We start from the raw sequence: 24904 nt of genomic DNA, 5'->3' as shown, positions 1-24904 counted from the left end.
GTGGGAAAATGGTGCTAGCTCTTTATTTTTATTTATTTATTTATTTACTTTTTTTTCTTTTTTTTTTTTTGAGGTGGAGTCTCGCTCTGTCTGTCGCCTAGGCTGGAGTGCAGTGGCCCGATCTCCGCTCACTGCAAGCTCCACCTCCTGGGTTCATGCCATTCTCCTGCCTCAGCCTCCCGAGTAGCTGGGACTACAGGCGCTTGCCACCACGCCCGGCTAATTTTTTGTATTTTTTTTTTTAGTAGAGACAGAGTTTCATCATATTAGCCAGGATGGTCTCGATCTCCTGACCTCATGATCCGTCCGTCTCGGCCTCCCAAAGTGCTGGGATTACAGGCGTGAGCCACCGCACAGGGCCGGTGCTAGCCCTTTAAATCCCCTGGAATTCACTTCAGTGGAATGTGGGAGGGTCTTGCAGCCTTTGAGAAGGTATGACAAAAATGTCTGCCAGCCTCATCATTTGCGCCTCTGTGATCAGAAACAGCAATCAGCAGTGAGGAGCAGGGTGCTTTTTGCACACACTGCTCCAGCAACCCATGTACAAGCTACTCCAAGAACATGCTCTGTGGCCTGCCACAAAGCTAGGAACAGGGGATGGTTAGCTGTTGCTATGCTAAGAGGCAAAATGGACAGTAAATTGCAGTGAATGTTTGTCAAAGCTCCAACCTCAAGCCTTCAGTAGACTCCAGAGTTCCAAAATACTGACGTCAGACAGAGTCTGCTCGTGCAGTTGTTGTGGACGTAGGGAGACAGATTCCTGATGTTTCCTACTGTACCATTTTACCTGAACCTAGGAGTTATTTACATTACTTTAAAACACATAAATTGTATATTCCTGGTACATATGTTCTGAGGACAAAAGAATTGCAAAAAGTTCTTAACCTGTTTTTACTAATCATATTATTAGTAATAATTTTGTTACTGTTATTTTGAAACAGTTTTCATATTGAAGAATAGAGCAAAAGGGTAATTGACATTACCAGCAGTTTTCAGAATAAGAGAAAAGGGGCTGGGCACAGTAGCTCACACTTGTAATCCCAGCACTTGGGGAGGCCGAGCGGGTGGATCACCTGAGGTCAGGAGTTTGAGACCAGCCTGGCCAACATGGTGAAACCCCATCTCTACTAAAAATACAAAAATTAGCCAGACGTGGTGGCAGGTGCCTGTAATCCCAGCTACTCAGGAGGTTGAGGCAGGAGAATTGCTTGAACCCAGGAGAAGGAGGTTGCAGTGAGCTGAGATGGTGGCATTGCACTCCAGCCTGGGCAATAAGAGCAAAGCTCCATCTCAAAAAAAAAAAAAAAAAAAAAAAAAAAAAAGAGAGAGAGAGAGAGAGAAAAGAGATTCAAAGTTGAAAAACTTAAGGGAAAATCCTATATTCCTAAATTTGAGTTTGAAACATAAGCAGATAGCCGGGCGAGGTGGCGGGCGCCTGTAGTCCCAGCTACTCGGGAGGCTGAGGCAGGAGAATGGCGTGAACCTGGGAGGCGGAGCTTGCAGTGAGCTGAGATCCGGCCACTGCACCCCAGCCTGGGTGACAGAGCGAGACTCAGTCTCAAAAAAAAAAAAAAAAAAAAAAGAAACATAAGCAGGGACTCATGAATCGTCCCTTCTTTAAAAAACAAAAAGTAGGGGTCAGGTGCAGTGGCTCATGCCTGTAATCCCAGCACTTTGGGAGGCTGAGGTGGGCAGATCACCTGAGGTCGGGAGTTTGAGACCAGCCTGACCAACATGGAGAAACCCCATCTCTACTAAAAATACAAAATTAGCCAGGCTTGGTGGCACATGCCTGTAATCCCAGCTAAGCAGGAGTCTGAGGCAGGAGAATCACTTGAACCCGGGAGGTAGAGGTTGCGGTGAGCCAAGATTGCGCCATTGCACTCCAACCTGGGCAACAAAAGCGAAACTCTGTCTCAAAAAAAAAAAAAAAAAGTATTGATTAATTCTGCCCACTGAAAAGGCCTAGAAACAATGACAAGCCAGTTAGCCATGAGTGTCCAGATTCTGTATCTAAATGCCACTTCCCACTAAAGTAAACCAGGACTCCTTGCACAAAAATAGCTGATTCCAGGTTCTGAATAAAAAATGTACAAACTGAGCATGAAACATCTTGTCTTCCCAGAAAGGAAGGAAGGTGTCAAGGACTAAGTGGGGACTGCTGGAAGGATGTGGGGGCCAATTTGAAGGAGCTCTTGCTAACCAAAAAATGGACAATTTTAGCATCAACGTGAATAATAACTGCTGTGAATTGGATTACATCAATTATGTTAGAAGCATGAATGCATAATGACACCAAAGAACAACAAATTTTTTTTTTTTTTGAGGTAGTATCTGGGTCTGTTGCCCAGGCTGGTGTACAATGGTACAATCTTGGGTCATTTGTTATTTAGGACGTGGAATCAACTATTTTAGTGCAAGGAGTCCTGGTTTACTTTAGGAACCTCCACCTCCCAGGCTCAAGTCATCCTCCCACCTCAGCTCCCACCTCAGCTTCCACAGTAGCTGTGACTACAGGTGCTCACGACCACATCCAGCTAATTTTTGTATTTTTTGTAGAGATGGGATTTCACTATGTTGCTCAGGCTCATCTTGAACTCCTAAGCTCAAGCAATCCTCTTGCCTCTCCCTCCCAAAGTGCTGGGAATACAGGCATGAGCCACCGTGCCTGGCCAACAAAATTTTTAAAAAATAAAACATTTTTGAGGTTTCCTTGGAGAATGTGAGGGATCCAACTCATGTGAAAGGTGGCAAGTTAGAGAATGGAATCAAAGCATCCATTGCCTTTACTATACAAACTCTATCTTAATGTGGCCCAATAGTTTACAAAGGAAATTTCTTTTTATAGAAGAATTCCAGCTAACAATTGTAGTAGGAATATAAGAATTAGATTAATGCTTGTAACCCTTTATTTACTAAAACCTTTCAGTGGATAATGGAGATCTTTATAATGCATAAGTATGGATGACACTTGGGCCCACTGATTAACCTCAATATCCAAAATGAGACAGCCAGGCACTTTGTGTTTTATGGGGTCTTGTAATAGAAAGTACATAACACCATTTGCCACAAAGTCACCTTATCTGATGTAGACCTAACTTCCATTTTATAGGAAACGCAGGGACAAAGGAACATGTTAAATGACCCCAAAGAAATTAACAACAAAATCTTGATTGTGAAAAGTTGTACTGACCCTGTGCAGTGACTCATGCCTATAATCCCGACACTTTGGGAGGCCAAGGCAGGAGTATTGCTTGAGGCCAGGTGTTCAAGTCTGCAGTGACAAACTACTCACCCAATTTTTTCAACAAATAAAATGGCAAGAGGAAGGAAAAAATAAAGAGGAAGTGAAACCTATAGATTAAAAAAGACTGACAAGACATAAAAAAAAAAAAAGTGATGTGTGGCTTTGTTGGATTCTGATTTCAACGTGGAAACCTTAAAAAAATTAATGAGACAAGTGGGAAATTTTGGGTACTAACTAGATAGTTCATGATATTAAAAATTATTAAATGGCCGGGCGCAGTGGCTCAAGCCTGTAATCCCAGCACTTTGGGAGGCTGGGACGGGCGGATCACGAGGTCAGGAGATCGAGACCATCCTGGCTAACATGGTGAAACCCCGTCTCTACTAAAAATACAAAAAACTCGCCGGGCGAGGTGGCGGGCGCCTGTAGTCCCAGCTACTCGGGAAGCTGAGGCAGAAGAATGGCGTAAACCCGGGAGGCGGAGCTTGCGGTGAGCTGAGATCCAGCCACTGCACTCCAGCCTGGGTGACAGAGCGAGACTTCGTCTCAAAAAAAAAAAAAAAAATTATTAAATAAGGCTGGGCACGGTGGCTCATGCCTGTAATCCCAGCACTTTGGGAGGCTGCAGGTGGATCATTTGAGGTCAGGATTCGAGACCAGCCTGGCCAACATGGTGAAACCCTGTCTCTACTAAAAATACGAAAAAATTAGCTGGGCATGGTGGCACACTCCTGTAATCCCAGCTACTAGGGAGGCTGAGGCAGGAGAATTGCTTGAACCTGGGAAGCGGAGGTTCCAGTGAGCCAAGATCACACCACTGCACTCTAGCCTGGGTGACAGAGTGAGACTCTGTCTCAAAAATAAATAAATAAATAAATGCCAGTACTCTCTCATCTTAATAATTTTTATTTATTTATTTGAGATGGAGTCTCATTCTGTCACCCAGGCTGGAGTGCACTGGTGTGATCTCGCTCATTGCAACCTCAGCCTCCTGAGTAGCTGGGATTACAGGCACGCACCACCACACCCAGCTAAATTTTGTGTTTTTAGTAGAGGCAGGGTTTCACCATGTTGACTAGGCTGGTCTTGAATTCCTGACTTCAGGTGATCCACCTGCCTCAGCCTCCCCAAATGCTGGGATTATAGGCATGAGCTGCCATGTACAGTCAGTATTGGGATTTTAAAAAAATTATCTGGTTTTATAGAAGTAGACAGTAGAGTATTTACAGATGAGGTGAAATGATATCTAAGATTTGCTTCAGAATAACCCACAAGTGGGTGAGGGGAACAAACTTGGCCATGTGTTGATGTCGGTTGATGGGGACATGGAATAGTCTTTTTACTGTTGAATGTGTTTGAGATTTTCCAAAATAAAAGTCTATTTAGAGAAGCCAACGCGGCCAGGCGTGGTGGCTTATGCCTGTAATCCCAGCACTTTGGGAAGCGGGGGCAGGCCGATCATTTAAGGTCAGGAGTTCGAAACCAGCCTGGCCACCATGGTGAAACCCCGGCTCTACTAAAAATTTAAAAATTAACCGGGCATGGTGGTGAGCACCTGTAATCCCAGCAACCCAGGAGACTGAGGCGGGAGAATTGCTTGAGCCTGGGAGGCAGAGGTTGCAGTGCGTGGAGATCACACCACTGCACTCTGTCCTGGGCAACAGAGCAAGACTCTGTCTTGGAAAAACAAACAAAAAGAAAATGCAAAGGGCTTGGAGGATTTTTCTGGAGTGATATTTCTCATATTTAATTAAAATATTTTGAGTGCTTTGGTAAAGTTCTGGAGGGATAGTAGGACATGATAAAATTATCTGGAAAAGTGGAAGACATAGTTGTTGCTGGCATTGACTCTCCTGGCGACAATAGCAGTTCATTGCTAGTACTTGTGAGAATAACCTTCAGTCTGAATTCTCCTAGAAGAGGAAAAGTGCCCGCTTACTTCCTGTGGCAGCACTTAGTGCTGTAGCAGGTCTGTAACCTGTACCTGGGAACACCTTTGCAGTTGCAGAGGTGGATGTCAGAAGGCTGCCATTCCTGAATCCTGTCACGTGAGGTGGCATCTGCTCCTCCATGGTGTACTTCTAAGTATTCCTGGGAAATCATCTGAATTTTGAATGGGATTGGAAGAATTGCTTCCAAAAACAAATACTGCAGACTTACCTGTGCCCCATTCTCAGATATTGATATTTTATGGGAGGGATCTATAAGAAGCAGGTTGGAGCAGATCTAAAGCATTCCTTGTGGATAGATATTTCACCTACTTAATTTTTCAAGATTTCAGAGGGGAAGGAGACAACATCGTTGTCTTCCTTCATCGCCTTGCTGTCAGCACTGACATTTATTTACCAGCAGAGATTTTGCGATTCTTCTTCCTCCCTGTCAAAACTGGACACTTGAAACTATTAGAATACCACAGTAGTAGTACTAGGCCTAAGTACACAGAGAGGAAACACAAAGTCCTTACTGTCTGTGTATTTGTATAATGCCGATTTATTTTTTGGTCACTGCATATTAAAAACTAATTTAGATAAAAATGTCTCACGTTTTTTCTTTCAGGTCCGATGTCTAAAAGACTATGGAGAATTTGAAGTTGATGATGGCACTTCAGTCCTATTAAAAAAAAATAGCCAGGTATTTCTTATCTTCAGATACTTTACTTTTTTTTTTTTTGGAGACGGAGTCTTGCTGTGCCGCCCAGGCTGGAGTGCGGTGGCCGGATCTCAGCTCACTGCAAGCTCCGCTTCCCGGGTTCCCGCCATTCTCCTGCCTCAGCCTCCCGAGTAGCTGGGACTACAGGCGCCGCCACCACGCCCGGCTAGTTTTTTGTATTTTTTAGTAGAGACGGGGTTTCACCGTGTTAGCCAGGATGGTCTCGATCTCCTGACCTCGTGATCCACCCGTCTCAGCCTCCCAAAGTGCTGGGATTATAGGCGTGAGCCACCGCGCCCGGCCCAGATACTTTACTTTAAATCTTATGAGTGCTGAATGGTGGAAAAGTTGGAATAGCAAAATAAATATCAACTTGTGATGATCGTTTATATCTTAGGCATTATCTTTAGTATAATACACCCTGTTCTGTACTTTTTCTGAATATTAAGACTGGAAGCAAATGTTGCATATATTAAGAAATGATTAATTCATTTAGTAAGATATTGCTTATATTTAAAGTTCCTAAGCAGTTTTTATACCTTACACTTTGCCTTATAAATCCTAGTTCTTTAGCAAGCCAATAGTGATACAGATTTTTCTATTTTCAAAAAAAGAATTTTCAAGTATTTGGTATGTAAACATAACAATTTAATAGAGGAAGATTAAAATTGTAAAGTTGTAACTTAAGCTAAATTTGTCCTTATAAGGAATCTCTCTCTCTATCTATCAATCTATCTATATCTATCTATGTATCTATGTATCTATCTATCTATCTATCTATCTATCTATCTATCTATCTATCTATCTATTTTTAAAGAAAATAGAGATGGGGTCTTGCTGTGTTGACCATGCTAGTCTCGAACTCCTGGGCTCAAGCAATCCACCCACCTTGGCATCCTAATGTGCTAGGATTACAGGTGTGAACCACCATGCCCAAAGTAATCTCAGTATATTAATTATTTCCCTAGAAATCTTCAAATTCACATTAGATGAATTCACATTGGCTAAATTATTACTTTTATATATTTATTTATTTTTGAGACAGAGTCTCGCTCTGTTGCCCAGGCTGGAGTGCAGTAGCACAATCTCCACTCACTGCAAGCTCTGCCTTCTGGGTTCACGCCATTCTTCTGCCTCAGCCTCCCAAGTAGCTGGGACTACAGGCGCCCACCACGACTCCCAGCTAATTTTTTTTTTTTGTATTTTTGGTAGAGATGGGGTTTCACTGTGTTAGCCAGGATGGTCTTGATTTCCTGACCTTGTGATCTGCCTGCCTCTGCCTCCCAAAGTGCTGGGATTACAGCCGTGAGCCACTGCGCCTGGTCTATTATTATTTTTTTGAGGCAGGGTCTGGCTGTGTTCCCCAGGCTGGAGTGCAGTGGCGCAGTCTCTGCTCATTGCAACGTCTGCCTCCTGGGCTCAAGTGATCCCTCACCCTCAGCCTCCCAAGTAGCTGGACCACAGGTGTGCACCACTGCACCCGTTTAATTTTTGTATTTTTTGTAAAGATGGAGTTTCACCAGTTGGCCAGGCTGGTCTTGAACTACTGAGCTCAAGCAATCCACCCACCTCAGCCTCCCAAAGTGCTAGGATTACAGGTGTAAGCCACTGTGCCCGACCACTAAATTTTTTATCCTATCCCTATTTTCTGAAGTCGTGAGGAGGAAAAATGACCTAATAAAAGCTGTTCTTTTTCTTTCCTTGCCTGCCATCTTGGGGTCAGCCATTTAGGATCTGATGACCCTAAGGATTTGGTGTTCACTTTGTTCATGGCAGGCAGCAAAAGAATGTTTCAGGTCATGTGGTTCTTGAGCTTATTTTCCTAACAGGGTGAGTTGATCTGTTATTTTACTAATACTCTTGGAGCTTTAAAACTGTTTTACTAATAGTTGACTAAAATTGTTTTACTAATACCCTTGGAGCTTCTAAAACAAAGGTTGAATATTTTTAAAAAAGATTTTGAGGGTTCCCTAAAGTCTTTGGTTGTTAAGGCAACAATTTCTGTCCCAGTATTCTCTTAGGACACTAATGAATTGAAAGTGGATAATGGGCCGGGCGCGGTGGCTCAAGCCTGTAATCCCAGCACTTTGGGAGGCCGAGACGGGCGGATCACGAGGTCAGGAGATCGAGACCATCCTGGCTAACACGGTGAAACCCTGTCTCTACTAAAAATACAAAAAACTAGCCGGGCGAGGTGGCGGCGCCTGTAGTCCCAGGTACTCGGGAGGCTGAGACAGGAGAATGGCGTAAACCCGGGAGGCGGAGCTTGCAGTGAGCTAAGATCCGGCCACTGCACTCCAGCCCGGGCAACAGAGCCAGACTCCGTCTCAAAAAAAAAAAAAAAAAAAAAAAAAAGAAAGTGGATAATGAACTAATGTTCTGATAAGCAGCTATATTTCTGGGGGGCCCAGGAGGAAGCTCTGGTTCACAAGAACAAGAAAAAAGCCATCCTCATAAAGCAAGATATGCGAAATGTCCCTTCATCCCAAATGCTGTCCTGTGGTTGAATTTTTTTTTTTTTTGAGACAAAGTCTCGCTCTTGTACCCCAGGCTGGAGTACAATGGCATGATCTTGGCTCACTGCAACCTCTGCCTCCCGGGTTCAAGCGGTTCTCTGCCTCAGCCTCTCAAGTAGCTGGGATTACAGGTGCCTGCCGCCATGCCTGGCTAATTTTTGTAGTTTTTTTAGTAGAGGTGGGATTTCACCATGTTGGCCAGGCTGGTTTCAAATTCCTGACCTCAGGTGATCCGCCCACCTTGGCCTCCCAAAGTGCTGGGATTACAGGTGTGAGCCACCACACCTGGCCTGGTGGTTGAATTTTTTAAGTCTGTTTCTCAGCTGTGACCCTACCCTCAATTACAAAAATGGAGGCATTAAAAAGAAACAATATCAGCCACAGTTGATGGTTGGTATTAGGGGCTTCTAATGTTCAACCACATCTAAATTTTCTGTAGAATCTGGTGTAGGTCATTCACATACTCTAAAGAATTAGTAGGAAACATTTTATATGTGTATATATATATATGTGTGTGTGTGTGTGTGTGTGTGTGTGTGTGTGTGTGTGTGTGTATGGTTTTTTTTTAGATGGAGTTTCCCTCTGTCACCCAGGCTAGAGTGCAGTGGCGCGATCTTGGCTCACTGCAACCTCTGCCTCCTGGGTTCAAGCGATTCTCCTGCCTCAGCCTCCTGAGTAGCTGGGATTACAGGCGCATGTCACCATGCCTGGCTAATTTTTGTATTTTTTTTTTAGTAGAGATGGGATTTCACCATGTTGTTCAGGCTGGTCTCAAACTCCTGACCTTGTGATCCACCTGCCTCGGCCTCCCAAAGTGCTGGGATTACAAGTGTGAGCCACCGTGCCTGGCTGGGAAACATTTTCTAATATACATTCTTTTATATTTGTCACTATGGCAAGCACTGTTTATTTTTATCCAGAAATCAATAATCTCCATCTGTTTTAATATCAGCATTAGTATGGATATTAAATGAACAACTCAGTTATTTTGTTTTTGTTGTGTTGTTTTACATTTTTCTTGGCTCATGTATCTTCAAGATTGGTTTAGAAGAATTTGGTCATGGATCTCTTGTAAGGCCTTTGAGTTTGTGAGGCAGGACCTTCACGTGCACATAGCTACTGAGGTTACATTTTGCTTCCTTGAGATCTTCCTTTGAGATTTTTTTTGACCCCCTGTGGATCGGAAAGCCTTCCTGCCTTCCTCAGCTTCCCTCCTCCAGGGCAGTCAGTGTTTTCTGTAAGTCCTTGTGTTTGAGAGGGAAGGGGACATCTTTCCACCTGCCCCTTGTTCCCTTAGAGCAAGAGCGACGTCCTCTTAGGAAGACACAGGACAAGCAATACCTGGGTGCTGGCATCTTCCCACGCACCATGTGAATAGCACCCGCACTGTGGGTCATGGATACTTTTCATCCTTGAGAAATAGAGGAGGAAGGTTGTCACTTGTTATTGGAAGAATGTTCAGACTCTGAAATCCTAGAGCAGGTTTTATGGAGAAATGAGCCTTTCATGCGTCTTCCTGATAGGCTGTTGGGCCAGTGATAATCCACATCACACCTATCTGGATTTCTCTGTGCATAAATTTAAAAAATACAAACACTAAGGACAATACCTACTAGATTCAGAAGTCCTAGTTGAATTGAACTGAAGCAAACTGAATTCATTTGTAAAAGTCAGAATTCCGTACAACTCTAAATAGCATCAATTTCACTGTGATTAACAGCAAATATAGTTAAATTTAACTTTTTTTTTTTTTGAGATGGAGTTTTGCTCTTGTTGCCCAGGCTGGAGTGCAATGGCACGATCTCGGCTCACTGCGGCCTCCACCTCCCAGGTTCAAGCGATTCTCCTGCCTCAGCCTCCTGTGTAGCTGGGATTACAGGCATGCGCCACCACGCCCGGCTAATTTTGTTTTTTTTGTTTTTGTTTTTGTTTTTTTTGAGACAGTCTCGCTCTGTCACCCAGGCTGGAGTGCAGTGGCATGGTCTCAGCTCACTGCAAGCTCCACCTCCCAGGTTCATGCCATTCTCCTGCCTCAGCCTCCTGAGTATCTGGGATTACAGGCGCCTGCCACTGTGCCTGGCTAATTTTTTGCATTTTTAGTTGAGACTGGGTTTCACTGTGTCAGCCAGGATGGTCTCGATCTCCTGACCTCGTGATCTACCCGCCTCGGCCTCCCAAAGTTCTGGGATTACAGGCGTGAGCCACTGCACCCGGCCCAATTTTATATTTTTTAGTAGAGACACGGTTTCTCCGTGTTGGTCAGGCTGGTCTCGAACCCCCGACCTCAGGTGATCCGCCCGCCTTGGCGTCCCAAAGTGCTGGGATTACAAGTGTCAGCCACTGCGCCCAACCCCTTAAGTTTAACTTTTAACTACTTACTTGTTGGAGTTTGAAAACTAATCAGTGCTACTTTTTAATGATACAAGAAATAATTTCAAATTCTTTCCCAATCATTTATTTTACTCTTTCTGCATCCCTTCTTGTCCCCTCAGCACTTTTTACCTCGTTGGAAGTGTGAGCAGCTGATCAGACAAGGAGTACTGGAGCACATCCTGTCGTGACCATGCACTGAGGCACTCCCACCCAGGCTTCACCCAATTCATGGATGCCTCTGTACTCACTCTCTCCACCCTCCCTTCACCTCCCTCTTTGATTTTACAAGCTGTAGACATTGTTGAAGGTAACTAAGAATACTTGGCTAAGAAGTATAATTTGCTATTAAAGACTTTCTTCTTTTTTTAATGTTGTACACTATTCTTCCTACTCCTTTTTGGTGTTGGTTTTGTTTTGTTTTGTAGAAACAGTGTCTCACTATGTTGCCCAAGCTGGTCTCAAACTGCTGGCCTCAAGCAGTCCTCCCACCTTGGCCTCTCAAAGTGTTGAGATCACAGGTGTGAGCCACTGCACCTGGCCCCTACTCCTTTTTCTAATAAGCTGTATCTATAATCACAGCATTCCTACACAGTTTTGTTACAGTGTATTTTTTAAATGAAAGTAAACATGGTTACATTTGAATCTCTTAAATAATCAGTCACTTGGCTGGATAGGAAGAAGGTAGATCCTGTGTGTCTTGTTTTCTGGTCATGTGTATTGTACAAGCTAGAGATGAATTTCTGAGATACACATTTTCAAATCACATAAGCAAGTGAAGATGATGGTCTGTAGAAATTTCCGGTATATGTAATGTTTAATGACATACTAATTTATCACCTGGATATTTGGAAAGGAAGGACACACATGGATTTTGCACATTTCCACCATGGTGGCTGGTGTGGCTTGTGGCTGTGGGATGGTCACCAGTATCACCACTTTGGAGAGGGACAGTGAAATTGGGGCTAGAGAAAGAACTTTGTACAGTTTTCCCTGAGATTCAGATTGACTGAAAAGTCACATGAAGAGTTGATTGGCTTTCAATGGTATTTTTTTTTTTTTTTGATATGGAGTCTTGCTCTGTCATCCAGGCTGGAGTGCAGTGGTGCGATCTCAGCTCACTGCAAGCTCTGCCTCCTTGGTTCACGCCATTCTCCTGCCTCAGCCTCCTGAGTAGCTGGGACTACAGGCACCCGCCACCATGCCCGGCTAATTTATTTTGTGTGTTTAGTAGAGACGGGGTTTCACCGTGTTAGCCAGGATGGTCTTGATCTCCTGACCTCATGATCCGCCTGCCTCGGCCTCCCAAAGTGCTGGGATTACAGGCTTGAGCCACTGCGCCCGGTCCTAATGGTATCTTTTAAACAGCTGACATTTTAAATTTTGATGAAATCCAGTTTATTCGTTTGTTCTTTTATGCTTTGGATGTTGCATCCAAGAAATCTTTTCCCATCCCAAGGTCACAATTTTTTTTTCCTTTTTTCTTCTGGAAGTGTTATAATTTTAAGCTTTATACTTTGGTCTATAACCCGTTTTTTTGTTCTGTTTTTTTTTTTGTTTCTTTGTTTGTTTTGAGACGGAGTCTCGCTCTGTCACCCAGGCTGGGGTGCAGTGGCGTGATCTCGGCTCACTGCAATCTCCATCCCCTGGGTTCAAGTGATTCTTTTGTCTCAGCCTCCCAAGTAGCTGGGATTATAGGTGCAGGCCACCACACCTGGCTAATTCTCGTATTTTTAGTAGAGACAGGGTTTTACTGTGTTGGCCAGGCTGGTTTCGAACTCCTAATCTCAAGTGACCTACCTTGGCCTCCGAAAGTTTTGGGATTACAAGTGTGAGCCACCGCGCCCAGCCTGCGATTCATTTTGAATGAATTTTTTATATGGTGCAAGGTGTCGATCCACCTTCACTTTTTCTTGGGCATATAGATACCCAGCTGTTTCACTACCATTTTTTGAAAGGACTGCCCTTTGCTCTATCAGCTTTGCATTTTTGTTAAAAAGTAGTTGTCAGTGTGTATGTGGGTTTATTTCAGGACTCTGTTTTGTTCCATTGACCTGTTTTTCTCTCCTGAATGCCAATACCATATTTGTATGTAGTGTATGTAACTTTTCTAATAATTCTTGAAATAGATAGTATTAATGCATCTTATTTTTGCTGTTGTTTGTATTTTTTGGAGATGGGGTTTCACCGCGTTGGCCAGGCTGTGTTGAACTCCTGAGCTAAAGCAGTCCACTCGCCTCATCCTCCCCATGTGCTGGGGTTACAGGCGTGAGCCTTGGCACTGGCCCAATGTACCACATTTTTTTTTGAGATTTGTTTTGGCTATGTTAAGTCCTTTGCTTTTGATGTGAAATTTGGAAATAGGCAGGGTGTGGTGGCTTATGCCTGTAATCCTAGAACTTTGGGAGGCCTAGGTGGGCGGATCGCTTGAGCTCAGGAGGTCCAGACCAGTCTGGGCCCATGGTAAAACTCCGTCTCTACAAAAAATGTAAAAAATTAGCTGGGTGTGGTGGTGCATGCTTGTAGTCCCAGCTACATGGTGGGCTGAGGTGGGAGGATCACTTGAGCCCCAGAGGTCAAGGCTGCAGTGAGCTGAGATCACACCACTCCAGCCTGGGTGACAAAGTGAGACTCTCTCAAAAAGAAATTAGGATCAACTTGTCAATTTCTACAACAAAAACCCCTCTTAGCACCTTGATTGAGATTGCATTGAATTTATATAAAAATGTTGGGAGAATTGACATCTTAGTGATACTGAGTCTTCTGGCCTGTAAACAAGGTCTGTCTTCCCATGTATTAATGTTTCTGTCTTCTGTTTCTCTTAATAATCCTGTAGTTTTCAGTGTACAGGTCTACCATGTCAGCGTTTCATAGTTTTGATGCTAAATGGTATTTTAAAATTTCAAATTCTAACTGCTTGTTGCTAGTAAATAGAAGTACAATTGATGTTTAACTTGTATCCTTCAGCCTTGCTAAACTGTGAGTTCTCATGGTTTTTTTGTAAATTACATCAACAGTCATGTGTTCTATTAATAAAGAGTTTTACTTCTTCCTTTCTAATCTGAATGCCTTTTATTTCTTTTTCTTGCCTGATTGCATTGGTAGAACTTTCAGTGGAGTACTAAATATGTGGTCAGAGAAGACACCCCTATCTTGTTCCTGATCTAAGAAGAAAAACAGTCTTTCATTATGATGATGTTAGCTCTTAAGTTGTTTGTAGATGCCCTTTATTGGGGTGAGGAAGTTTCCTCCTATTCCTAGTGATATGGTTTGTCTGTGTCCCTACCCAAATCTCACCTTGAATTGAAATAATTCCCACGTGTCAAGGGCAGGGCCAGTCGAGATAATTGAATCAAGAGGGTGGTTTCCCCCATACTTTTCTGGTGTTAGTCAATAAGTCTCACGAGATCTGATGGTTTTATAAATGGGAGTTCCCCTGGACACGCTCTTTTGCCTGCCAGCATGTAAGACATGACTTTGGTTCCTGTCCATTTGCCTTCTGCTGCGATTGTGAGGCCTCCCCAGCCATGTGGAACTGAGTCAATTAAACCTCTTTCCTTTTTAAATTACCCACTCTCCAGTATGTCTTTATTAGCATGAGAACAGACTCATACACCTAGTTTACTGAGAATTTTTTTAAAAATCAGAAATGGATGCTGGATTTTGTCATATCTTTTTTCTGCATCTGTTGAGATGGTTTTGTCTTTTAGTTTGTTAGTCTGGTGAATTACAGTGGCTGATTGATCAATTGAGTTTTCAGTGTTAAACCAACCCTGCATTCCTGGCATAAACCACACCTGGTCATGATATATTATCGTTTTTGTAGGATTTTATTTGAAATTTTTTTGTAGAATTTTTGCATCAGTGTGCATGAGAAAGATTGGTCTGTGGTGTTCTTGGGAAAATAGTCCCTCCTTTTCAATTTTTTGGAAGAGTTTTCTAAATAGAAAAAAAAACTGTTCTGTCACTCAATAACACAGAAGACTTCTGTGACCAAATGTGTGGGGGTTTTCCCCACATACCAAGCTCTGCAGTGGACACCAGGTGTGTCCTCTACTTCTACTTCAGTTCCAACACTACCTGGAGATGGCGTCAGATCCCACAGGCTCAGGGCTCAGTCCAAGACTGCCCTCCCTGCAGACACCGTCGCAAGTCTGGGCCTCTGAGATTCTGACCAACTAGCTTCAAGTTGGAGTTCCCATGATCCCCTCTTTGGATTCAATTAATTTGCTTGAGCAGCTCATGGAACTCAGAAACACTTAAGCTTACTGGTTTATTATAAAGGATATGGTACAATATGCAGGTGAAAGGATCCAAATGGAAGAGGTACATAGGGGAAGATGTGGGGAAGGCACATGGAGCTTCGATGCCCACCACCCTCCAGGAGCCTCCATTGTTCAGCAATCCGGAAGCTCTCCAAACCCTGTCCTTTTGGGCCTTTTATAGAAATCTCATTAGATAGGCATGATCGACAACCAAGTAGAGAAACGATTGGACAAAAAGGGTATGATCTAATGCTCATAGTCTGAATGGCGCCATCCAGCCAGGCCTGTCTGCTCAGGTTCTTAGCCCTGCCGCATTCCTTCTTTCAGAGTATGGGGCAGTGCCCCTTCCTATCAGAGAATTTATTTACAGCCAGCTCCAAGCCAGAAAGGCGGGAAGATTCTTGCCGGGGAGAGAAAAAGCAGCAGGTGAAAGGAGGGCAGAAAGAGATTATCTTCCCTGAGGCCTAAAATGCCCCAGCATTACAACAAAAGACTGCAACGAAGGCCATGGGAGTTATGAACAAGGAGCCATGGATGAAACCAATATATCTATCATACGTTTTACATACATGGTATTATTTATTTCTTACATGTTTACAGAATTCATATTTAAGCCATCTGGGCCTGAAGTTTCTTTGTGGGAAGGTTAACCACAGTTTTGGCTTAATAAATACATGGCTATTTTGGTTATCCATTTTTTTCTTGAATGAGCTTTGGCAATTTATGTATTCTCCATTTTATCTAAGTTACTAAATTTATTTATATAAAGTTGTTCATGAGCTGGGCACAGTGGCTCACGCCTGTAATCCCACCACTTTGGGAGGCCAAGGCAGGAGGATTACTTGAGCTCAGGAGTTTGAGACCAGCCTGGGCAACATAGTGAGATGTCAGGAAAAAAAAAAAAATTGCCAGGTGTGGTGCTGTGCACCTGTAGTCTCAGCTACTCGGGAGGCTGAGGCAGGGGTTGGAGGCTGCAGTGAGCTATAATCATGCCACTGCACTCCAGCCTAGGCAACAGTGAGACCCTGTCTCAAAAAATAAAAGTGTTCTTCATAATACTGCCTTATGATGCTTGTATGTCTGTAGATTATAGTGATATCACCTGTAGTGGATATCACTTCTCATTTCTGATATTAGTAAGTTTTTTTTTTTCTTTTTTTTTTTTTTTTTTTGAGACGGAGTCTCGCTCTGTCGCCAAGGCTGGAGTGCAGTGGCCGGATCTCAGCTCACTGCAAGCTCCGCCTCCCGGGTTCCTGCCATTCTCCTGCCTCAGCCTCCCGGGTAGCTGGGACTACAGGCGCCCACCATCTCGCCCGGCTAGTTTTTTGTCTTTTTTGGTAGAGACGGGGTTTCACCGTGTTAGCCAGGCTGGTCTTGATCTCTTGACCTCGTGATCCGCCCGTCTCGGCCTCCCAAAGTGCTGGGATTACAGGCTTGAGCCACCGCACCCGGACAAGTTTTTTTTCTTTTATTCTGACTGGACTAGAAGTTTATCAGTTTTACTAATCTTCTGAAAGAACATGCCTTTGGTTTACTTTCTCTATTCTTTGTTTTCTATTTCAAGGGTCAACAAATGTTTTCTGTGTATTAGGCTTTCTGGGCCACATGACCTGTTACAGCTGCTCTGTGTTACTGCTGGAGCACGAAGCAGGCATAGGGAATTGGTGGGTGTAGGGAATCTGTGACTGAGTGTGGCCGTGCCAACCAAACTTAACACAACCACTCTAGCCTGCAGCATGTCATGGCCAATCTGTTCTGTTCCTTGGTTTCTGCTTTGATCATCATTGTTTTCTTTTGACTTTGGGTTTAATTTGCTCTTCTTTGTCGAATTATTTAAGGTGGAAGCTGAAGTTGTTGACTTGAGGCTTTTCTTCTAAGCTGGGTGTTTGGTGCTGTGACTTTTCCCCTAAGTAATACTTTCACTCTAGCCCACAAATTTTGATATATTGTGTTTTCATTTCCATTCAATCCAGAATATTTCCTAATTTCCCCTCTTATCTCTTCTTTGCCTCATGGGTTATTCAGCAGTATGTTGTTTCCAAATATTGGGGGATAGATTCTTTTTTCAGGGCACATGTAATAATTTAATTTTAAAAAATTTTTCACTTTACCTCATTTTTTATTTTTATTTTTTATTATACTTCAAGTTCTAGGGTACATGTGTACAACGTGCAGGTTTGTTACATATGTATACATGTGCCATGTTGGTGTGCTGCACCCATTAACTTCATCATTTACATTAGGTATATCTCCTAATGCTATCCCTCTCGCCTCCCCTCACCCCACAACAGGCCCCGGTGTGTGATGTTCCCCTTCCTGTGTCCAAATGTTCTCATTGTTCAATTCCCACCTATGAGTGAGAACATGCGGTGTTTGGTTTTCTGTCCTTAAGATAGTTTGCTGAGAATGATGGTTTCCAGCTTCATATTGCGGGACAGATTTCTAATTTAATTCCACTGTGGTCACAGTACATACATTGTATGGCTTGAATCTTCATACATTTTTGAGATTCATTGGCCTGGAATATGGTCTGTCTTGATAAGTGTTCGGCTGCATTTGCTTCTGCTGGTGTCGTGTGGTGGGTTCTAGATGTCAGTAGATCGATAATGTTGTTCAGGTCTCCTGGTTACTCCAATGTCGTTACTCCAGCCTCAGACAGAAAAGCCCAAGTGAATGAATAAGTGCACTCCTCAATGAGTTTTGACAAATGCATACACCCGTGTAACACAAACTGTATTGGGACTTGTATTTTAATAACTGGTAGAACTAGTCCCCATACATTGCTCTTCTTTCTTCGGAGTTTTCCTAATTGTTTTGTTTGCTTATTTAGTTTATATGTAAAAACTTTAGAATGTCTTGTCTAATTCTGGGGTTGATTGGGGCATGGAACATCTGTATTTTTATTGGGACTAATTACATTTATCAGTAAACTCTGAAGAACCAGTCAACTTCATGTTGCCAAATCTTCCAAAGAAACGAACTTTCCATGTGTTCCAGGCTTTATCTTTCCACAGTGTTGTGACATTTTTCTCCTGCAGAAAGGAGAAGACGTGCCAGCTTTGGGATGGCGGATGCCCCAGGAAGAGGGTGGACGCTGAGAACAGAACAGGCTCCGGCCCTCCACAGTGCTGTGGCAGGATATTATTCTTACACATGTTGATGGACACATGGGTGTTTCTTATATAACTATTTTCCTGTATGTTTGAAATATTTTATAGTTTAAAAAAATTAACAAACTTAGAAGTCAATTTTAATAGAAAAGAATTTATTGCAAATACAGTGACTTTTTGTATTACAGCAGTACATTCCAATCAGCCATATGGCCATAATTTGTATACATTTCAAATATAAAACTATACTTTTTTTTTTTTTACATATAGTACAATTTCCAGTGTGATGACATTTCAATGGGAAAAAGATTGTGCATTTGCAATAAACACCGTCATCCCTGAGTCCACAGATAAGGTCCCTGGAGAAGGGGCTTCCCCTCTTTTCTCGCTGGGCTGACGTTCCCAGCGAGTGAAGCCTTTCTGGAATGTGTGTACACACCCGCCACCAAGCGTTCTAATAACCTAAGCTCAAAGCAGAACAGTGAAATGGCAAAACTGTACAGAGCCCTGATTTTACATTTCAATCTGACAGCCGGGTCAGAAGTGCCACATGGAAAGTGCCGTCCTTAACTGCTCACTTAGCTGCTCCTTGCTGACAGCTCCCAGAATCTGCCTCCAACAAGTGGCAAAACGGGGAATTTTGCCAAGGAAAATTACTCAGGACCGCTAATAAAAACGCAGGCTTTTTCAACATGCATATTCCCCCAGCCCCCGACCCCGATCTTGCCCAGGGCAGGGCATTAACTGTCTGGGGGGTGAACAAAGAATCCCAATCCTCAGATGTCCCAGGACTCATGGCTCATGACCCATGGAAAACTAAGGCATCACAGTGGCTTAATTTAAAAGATGTGCTTCCGAATGAATCCTGGAAAACAATCCGTCTTTACACGGAGAGGGCTGCGGGGGCAATCCTACCGACGAGTTTGTTGAGAGCGCGAACTTTTTCTTCCAAGATGCGGCTTTGTTTCTCCGCGCCTCGCTGCTTCTCCTCGGTGGCCTGAAGTGCTCTCACCAGGTGGGCATTCTCCACGTACAGCTCCTTCAGCAGCAGGTCGGACTTCGTGTTCTTTTCAAACTAGAGAGGGGAGGAAGCCAATACTTTGCATGAGGCCGGTGGAGAAACGCTACAGATCAGCCTGCTGTCTTTTATCCTCCTACATTTATGCAAACCATAGTTTTGGGCTCTTAGAAATCTGACCCAAGGCCGGGGGTGGGGGCTCACGCCTATAATCCCAGCACTTTGGAAGGCCGAGGTGGGTGGATCCCAAGGTCAGGAGATCGAGACCATCCTGGCTAACACGGTAAAACCCCGTCTCTACTAAAAAATACAAAAAAAATTAGCTGGGCCTGGTGGCGGGCGCCTGTAGTCTCAGCTACTGGGGAGGCTGAGGCAGGAGAATGGCGTAAACCCGGGAGGCGGAGCTTGCAGTGAGCTGAGATCCGGCCACTGCACTCCAGCCCGGGCGACAGAGCGAGACTGTCTCCAAAAAAAAAACAACTGACACAAATACTGCATTATAATAATAAGTTTTGTTACCCTGGCATGAGAGGAAATTGAGAATCTGCTGGGCTATGTGGTGGAGAAAACTTGAGGCAGCTTTGTGCCATGAAACAAGGACTTCAGGGACTTCAGGCCAAAATGGACAGTCCTCAAAAGGCCCTGGGATGGTCGGAGTGTGGAATAGGTTCATCTGCGTGTGCTCTCCTGGCTGTGATGTCAGCAGGGCCATGAGCCAGGGGAAGCAGGGGAGGAAGCAGCCACAGGACAGGCAGTACTGAGGCCCCGAGCTGTGGCCTGGGCTCAGGGCCAGGGCAGGTGTGCAGGAGCCACAGGATTTAACCAGAAGTCAGGTGTTACTGGCCAGACAGGCAACTGAGGACTGTGGGTGTGTGCCAGGGAGAAAGGATGAGAGGGACTGGGGGCACCAGCAGGGGAGGGAGCTGGGCAAGGACGGTGGCCCCAGGGAGGAACTGGGCACCTTCCACAAATGCCTTGTCTAGTTTGGGCTGAGCTCGGGATCCCTCATGTAGACCAAACCATACTGGATCACGATGGAGCACAAATACTTCTCCAGGTTTTCACATTTAATATCTCCTAACAACTGAATGTGGTCCGCGGCCAGGCCTCTTCTGTGTGTGTACCCCACACCCGTGGGGTCCACCCACACCCTGTGCCATCAGCCCTCGGGGCACAGCACTGCCGCACGTCAGTTCCCACCTGCTGAGTTAGACTTCGAGCATCCATAGATCAGGTGAGCTGTGGCACCTCATTGTTGGTCTTTGCTCCTTATAGCAGCCCAAGTGACTTTTTCCCTAGTATGGTTTCTTTTAAAAGATAGATCTTGTCATGCTTTTACTTAAAATCTCCCAATGCCTTCTAACTGCCATTATGATAAAACCCAAACCCCTGACCTTGGCTTCCAGGACACACATGACAGGTGCTGCCTACCTGAGCCCTACCAGTTCACACCAGCCATGGCGACCTCCTCCATGGCTGTGCGCTGCCTGGAATGCACCCTCCTTGGGGTCCCCCAGACATGAGGATATGTGTCCATCTCCCACCGAGTGAGCCTTCCAAATGCCACCTGGCCTCTGCCGGGGACACAGCTGGACCTTCCTGTGCTGGTCACTGGGCATCTGTCCAAATGCTGGCTCTTCAAAGTGGCCTTGACCACCCCACCGGCTCCCTCCACTTCTCTTGTCTCATTTTCAGAGCATTCATCATGGCCCGAGGGCATGTACGCTCTATGGAAGCATCTACCTCTGTCTCCAGAGGGTCAGGTCCGGGATGTAGGCTCAGCCCTGCTCATCTCCGGTCTACCTAGGAAAGCCTCGACCGGAGGTGCTTGGGCACGCCCGAATGACTACAGGAACAAATGAATGGATGAGTCCTTTCTGAGTGTATGTGAACACCCACAGGACAGATCTTAAAACCATTCCCGAAGGAAAATAAATGCAATGTGCACCTGCAGTGTAGGGTATGCATTTAGTTCCCTGGACTTCCGTGACAAGACAGCCTTTTCCTGTATTAGCTGCCTGCACACCCATAAAAGTGGAGAGCGCTCAGAAGAGGACGCGAGCACAAAAGCAGCAGCACCCATCACTCACCTGCTCCTTCAGCTCATCCACTTTCTCTTGGAGGAGCATTTCCATATTCTTCAGAATCATCTCCGCCTCTTCTACCCGCTCTTCTGTGGCTTTCAGCTGTTTCTCATGTTCTTCCTGCCATAAAAGAAGGTTGCAGGTGGCCAGGCTCACGCCTGTAATCCCAGCACTTTGGGAGGCCGAGGCGGGTGGATCACCTAAGGTCGAGTTCAAGACTGACCTGGCCAACACGGTGAAACCCCATCTCTACTAAAAAAAAAATACAAAATTTAGCCGGATGTGGTGGTGCGTACCTGTAATCCCAGCTACTTGGGAGGCTGAGATAGGGATTCACTTGAACCCAGGAGGTGGAGGTTGCAGTAAGCCAAGATTACACCACTGCACTCCAGCCTGGCAACAGAGTCAGACTCTGTCTCAAAAAACAAAACAAAACAAAACAAAACAAAAATATGTTCTGGCCCAAACCACACAGCTTTCCTTTCTCTTTGTCGTTCAGGGAGACTCAGCAGACTCATTTGTCCTCAGAGAACTGGTCCTAAGATTTTAACCATAAATAACTCCAAAGTGAGATTTCCTCGCTGTGTTACTGTCTTTTTCTAGGAGGATTCTCCTTAACTTTGTCAATAATGTAGCATCACTTAACTTTAGCTTGACCCCTTTGTGTGATGTTACAAGGTTGTTCTTCATTAGAATTTACACTTTACAAACATCAAATGTTACCCACTTTTCAAGTCGTGTGCCAATTCCTTTTCCATAAGGGTGTCCCCTGCCCTCTGGCTCCTGATCTCTCCTGAAGTCTGTCCCTGATGAACTATGAACTATGTTGGGAATTTCAGGCGTGAGTTATTCCCTCAGCCTTTTGAATTAAACTCTTGCACAGGGCAAAGCGGTGCCGGGGCCTCTTCAAGTGCTCTAAAAGCGCCAACCCATTGATGCCTCCCGATAAGCCTTGAGGTGGACGCCACTGCCAGCAGGACTTGACAGATGAGAAACGGGCACAGAGAGGTTCGCTTGCCCAAGGTCACTCAGCTGGGAGGTGGTGGGCGGGATCCCACCCTCCACAGTCCATGCTCGGAGCCACTGTCTCCCATCGCCCACCACCTGCACGGTCTGTGGCACCTGCTGGGCCCGGTCTGTCACCCTCTGCTCTCTGCCCTCAGCCTCCGGTCCCTGCTCCCCTGGAACATGCCAAGAATCCCCTACCCCAGGGCCTCTGCTGCTCCCCTGCCAAGCCGCTCCCTCACCTCCTTCAGGTCTCACCACCTCGGGGCCACCTGTGAGGCCTTGTCTGGCCACCCTGTTTAAAACCACGCTGCCCCTCTCCCTACAGCCCTCCTCACCATCTGACATGCTACATACGTGACTCACGTATTCACACTTGGCAGCTTCTGGGTAACTGAGGACCGCTGGGCCCGCCTCACCCTCCTCCTCATCTTGTCAGCCGCCTCTCGCTGCACCCCCACTCACCCGCTGTGCATCCAGGCGCCTCCCAGCCTGCTCTCCCTGAAGGCTGAGCAGGCGCTGCAGCTCAGCCACACGGTCCTGGGGCACCAGCCGGCTCATCTGCTCCTGCAGCTGCCGGACCTCCTGCGAGTGCTGGGCCTGGGCCTGCCTCAGCCTCAGGTGAGCTCCTTGCACCTGTACGGAAGAGGGGACACAGCTCTGGTGGGGCTGCTGAGACGTGGCACAGTGGGGCACCCTCTCCATCCAAGGACACCCCCACCCGCAAGGACAAGGAGGGCATGTGCTCCTGAGTATGCAGCAGCACCTGAAGATTTACAAGGAGCCCATTTCTTTGGAATTTGGACACCCGGGCTGCTGTCAGCCAGCGCTTCCACAGGGCTAGAGTGCAGAAAACGTGTCCATCACCCTCAAAACGGTGACGCTGACTTCCTGTCACACTCAGATTCTGCTGCGTCCAGTGTTAGCTTTCAGCGAACCTCACTGGGGCCTGATTCTTTTCAATGACCCATGCCAGTCCTTTCAGCGGAGACCCCACACTCTGAAACAGGGCTACACTGGCCACAGACTACCCAGACAACACGGACTGCTGAAGGGAAGGTGGGGCCGGGGCTGGAATCCTTGGCAGCGCCTGGTTTCCTGGACGGCACCGTCTGCTGGAGTCGGGCTGAGTTGTTACGGTAAACTGTGCACCACTATGCCAGCCCCTTTAATGAAGCAGCTCGAGGCAAGATCCAAATACAGTTTACATCCAGCCAACTGGAGGCTTCACCAGGATTTCTTTGGCACCCTGTAAGAACCGGCCACGCCACCCCTTACTCATTTGAGACCCCACAGACGGCATGGGAATCACACTCCATCGAGGTCACGTTTGGGCCGGGCCTGGCATCACCGCATGGTGGAGGAAGAGGGAAGGCAACGCCCTGCGCCCGCACTGCCAGGCCTGGCTTCCCTTCAGTAGTCCCTGCACTGACTCAGCTGAGCTGGGGGCCCGTCTTGGGGGGCCAGGTCATCACTGTAAAGCTCACCCTTCTTCAGGACGGGGGTCACCCCAGAGAGACGCCACCTGCACCCCACATTTTCCAGGCCCTGGGGGGCAGCTTATGGTTTGAGACAGAAAAGGAGGGAAGAACCAGTTCTAAATCGCATCTCTACCAAATGCAGCCTTCTCCCGAAGGCTCATTTCAGACGGTCACTCTGGCTGCTGTCCCCCAGACCTGCGGGACTCCCAGGCGTCAAGCACATCTACCCACCCAGGAAGGCTCTGGCCCGCACCCCGACTCCCTCGGCTCTGATGCTTACAGGTCCTCAGACTGCACCACCCCCCACCGCCATCCTGGGATCGAACCCCCACGAATTAAGCCCTCCATAGCATAGCCTGGGTCCAGCCCAAGGGGGGTCTCTGCCCATGGTGGGCAGCCTGTAAACATCTACTGAACAGACAGCCATCCAGTGCTCTTCATCTCCTTCCTCAGCAACGCGAGACGGGCCACATCTACAGACCCTGACAGTCACAGGGACAGGGAAAGACGTCCCCAGGGGAGCACTGGAAACAAGGACATTTGTGTTCTGGGTGCTGGAGTGAGGCAGAGCCTCAGACGGGGCATCCTCTCCCACCCTGAGTGCAGCCACCCTTCCTGTCCTTCCCGTGGAGAGGGCCCTGTGGGTCCCCGTCCCTTTGCCCTCTGAGCTCCCCTGGGAGACCCTCCACCCTCTGAGCTCCTCCATGAGGCCCCATCCCTCCTGTCTGCTCTGGCCTCTGGGGCCTTCCTCCTGAGCCACACATGGGCATGACAGTGACTGCCCTGGCTTCCCTCCCACATGGAAACGGTGACCACATCAGCTTCAGGCCCAGCCTTTTGTGGCCACTCTTAGGGAGCCCCGTCTGCCTTTTCCAGAGTGTCCTGAGCTAGCCTGGAAGCTCCCAGCTTCCTGATGCTGACTGGAAGCCACTTGCTTTGGGGGAGCGTCTTCCTCTAAATCATGAGGAAGAAGGGGTGACCCACATGGCTGCAGGGCAGACTCGGTGAGGTGCTTCCCGACGGAGAGGCTGGCGGCAGGCATGGCCTCAGGGGTGTGGAATGCTCTCCCTTGGCCCTAGCGGTGCCTCCAGCGCCAGGTGCTAAGGAAGTGCCGGCCTTTTCAGGTGGTCTTACTCCTCAGCCTCAAAGGACTCGAACT

General features: G+C 46.2%; 2 protein-coding genes across 40 annotated transcripts in view; one reads left to right on the top strand and one right to left on the bottom strand.

Annotated features, from left to right (window-relative positions):
* Positions 1 to 13842, top strand: part of GINS1 (GINS complex subunit 1) — a 47434-nt gene extending 33592 nt beyond the window's left edge. For both annotated transcript variants that reach the window (XM_077951091.1, XM_015149631.3), the window contains 2 exons: positions 5804 to 5878; positions 10905 to 13842. In XM_077951091.1, the coding sequence (XP_077807217.1) occupies positions 5804 to 5878; positions 10905 to 10973 (144 nt within the window). In that variant the 3' untranslated portion in view covers positions 10974 to 13842. The remainder of the gene's footprint in view (positions 1 to 5803; positions 5879 to 10904) is intronic.
* Positions 13843 to 18295: 4453 nt separating this feature from the next.
* NINL (ninein like) overlaps positions 18296 to 24904 on the bottom strand; it is a 136312-nt gene continuing 129703 nt past the window's right edge. For 37 of the 38 annotated variants that reach the window (XR_013399701.1, XM_077951052.1, XM_015149635.3 and 34 more), the window contains 3 exons: positions 22730 to 22900; positions 21266 to 21379; positions 18296 to 19232 (listed from right to left, as the gene is read on the bottom strand). Coding sequence is in view for 37 of the 38 variants with exons in the window: in XM_077951052.1 (XP_077807178.1) it covers positions 19041 to 19232; positions 21266 to 21379; positions 22730 to 22900 (477 nt within the window). In the remaining variant the exon portion in view is untranslated. Of the gene's footprint in view, positions 19233 to 21265; positions 21380 to 22729; positions 22901 to 23030; positions 23514 to 24904 lie in introns of those variants that run through there. The other variant, XM_077951071.1, reaches the window with a different exon arrangement.

The sequence above is a fragment of the Macaca mulatta genome, chromosome 10 (assembly GCF_049350105.2).
Source record: "Macaca mulatta isolate MMU2019108-1 chromosome 10, T2T-MMU8v2.0, whole genome shotgun sequence".
Lineage (NCBI taxonomy): Eukaryota > Metazoa > Chordata > Mammalia > Primates > Cercopithecidae > Macaca > Macaca mulatta.
Note: the sequence above shows the minus strand (reverse complement) of the source record. Positions and strands in the feature narration are given on the sequence as shown.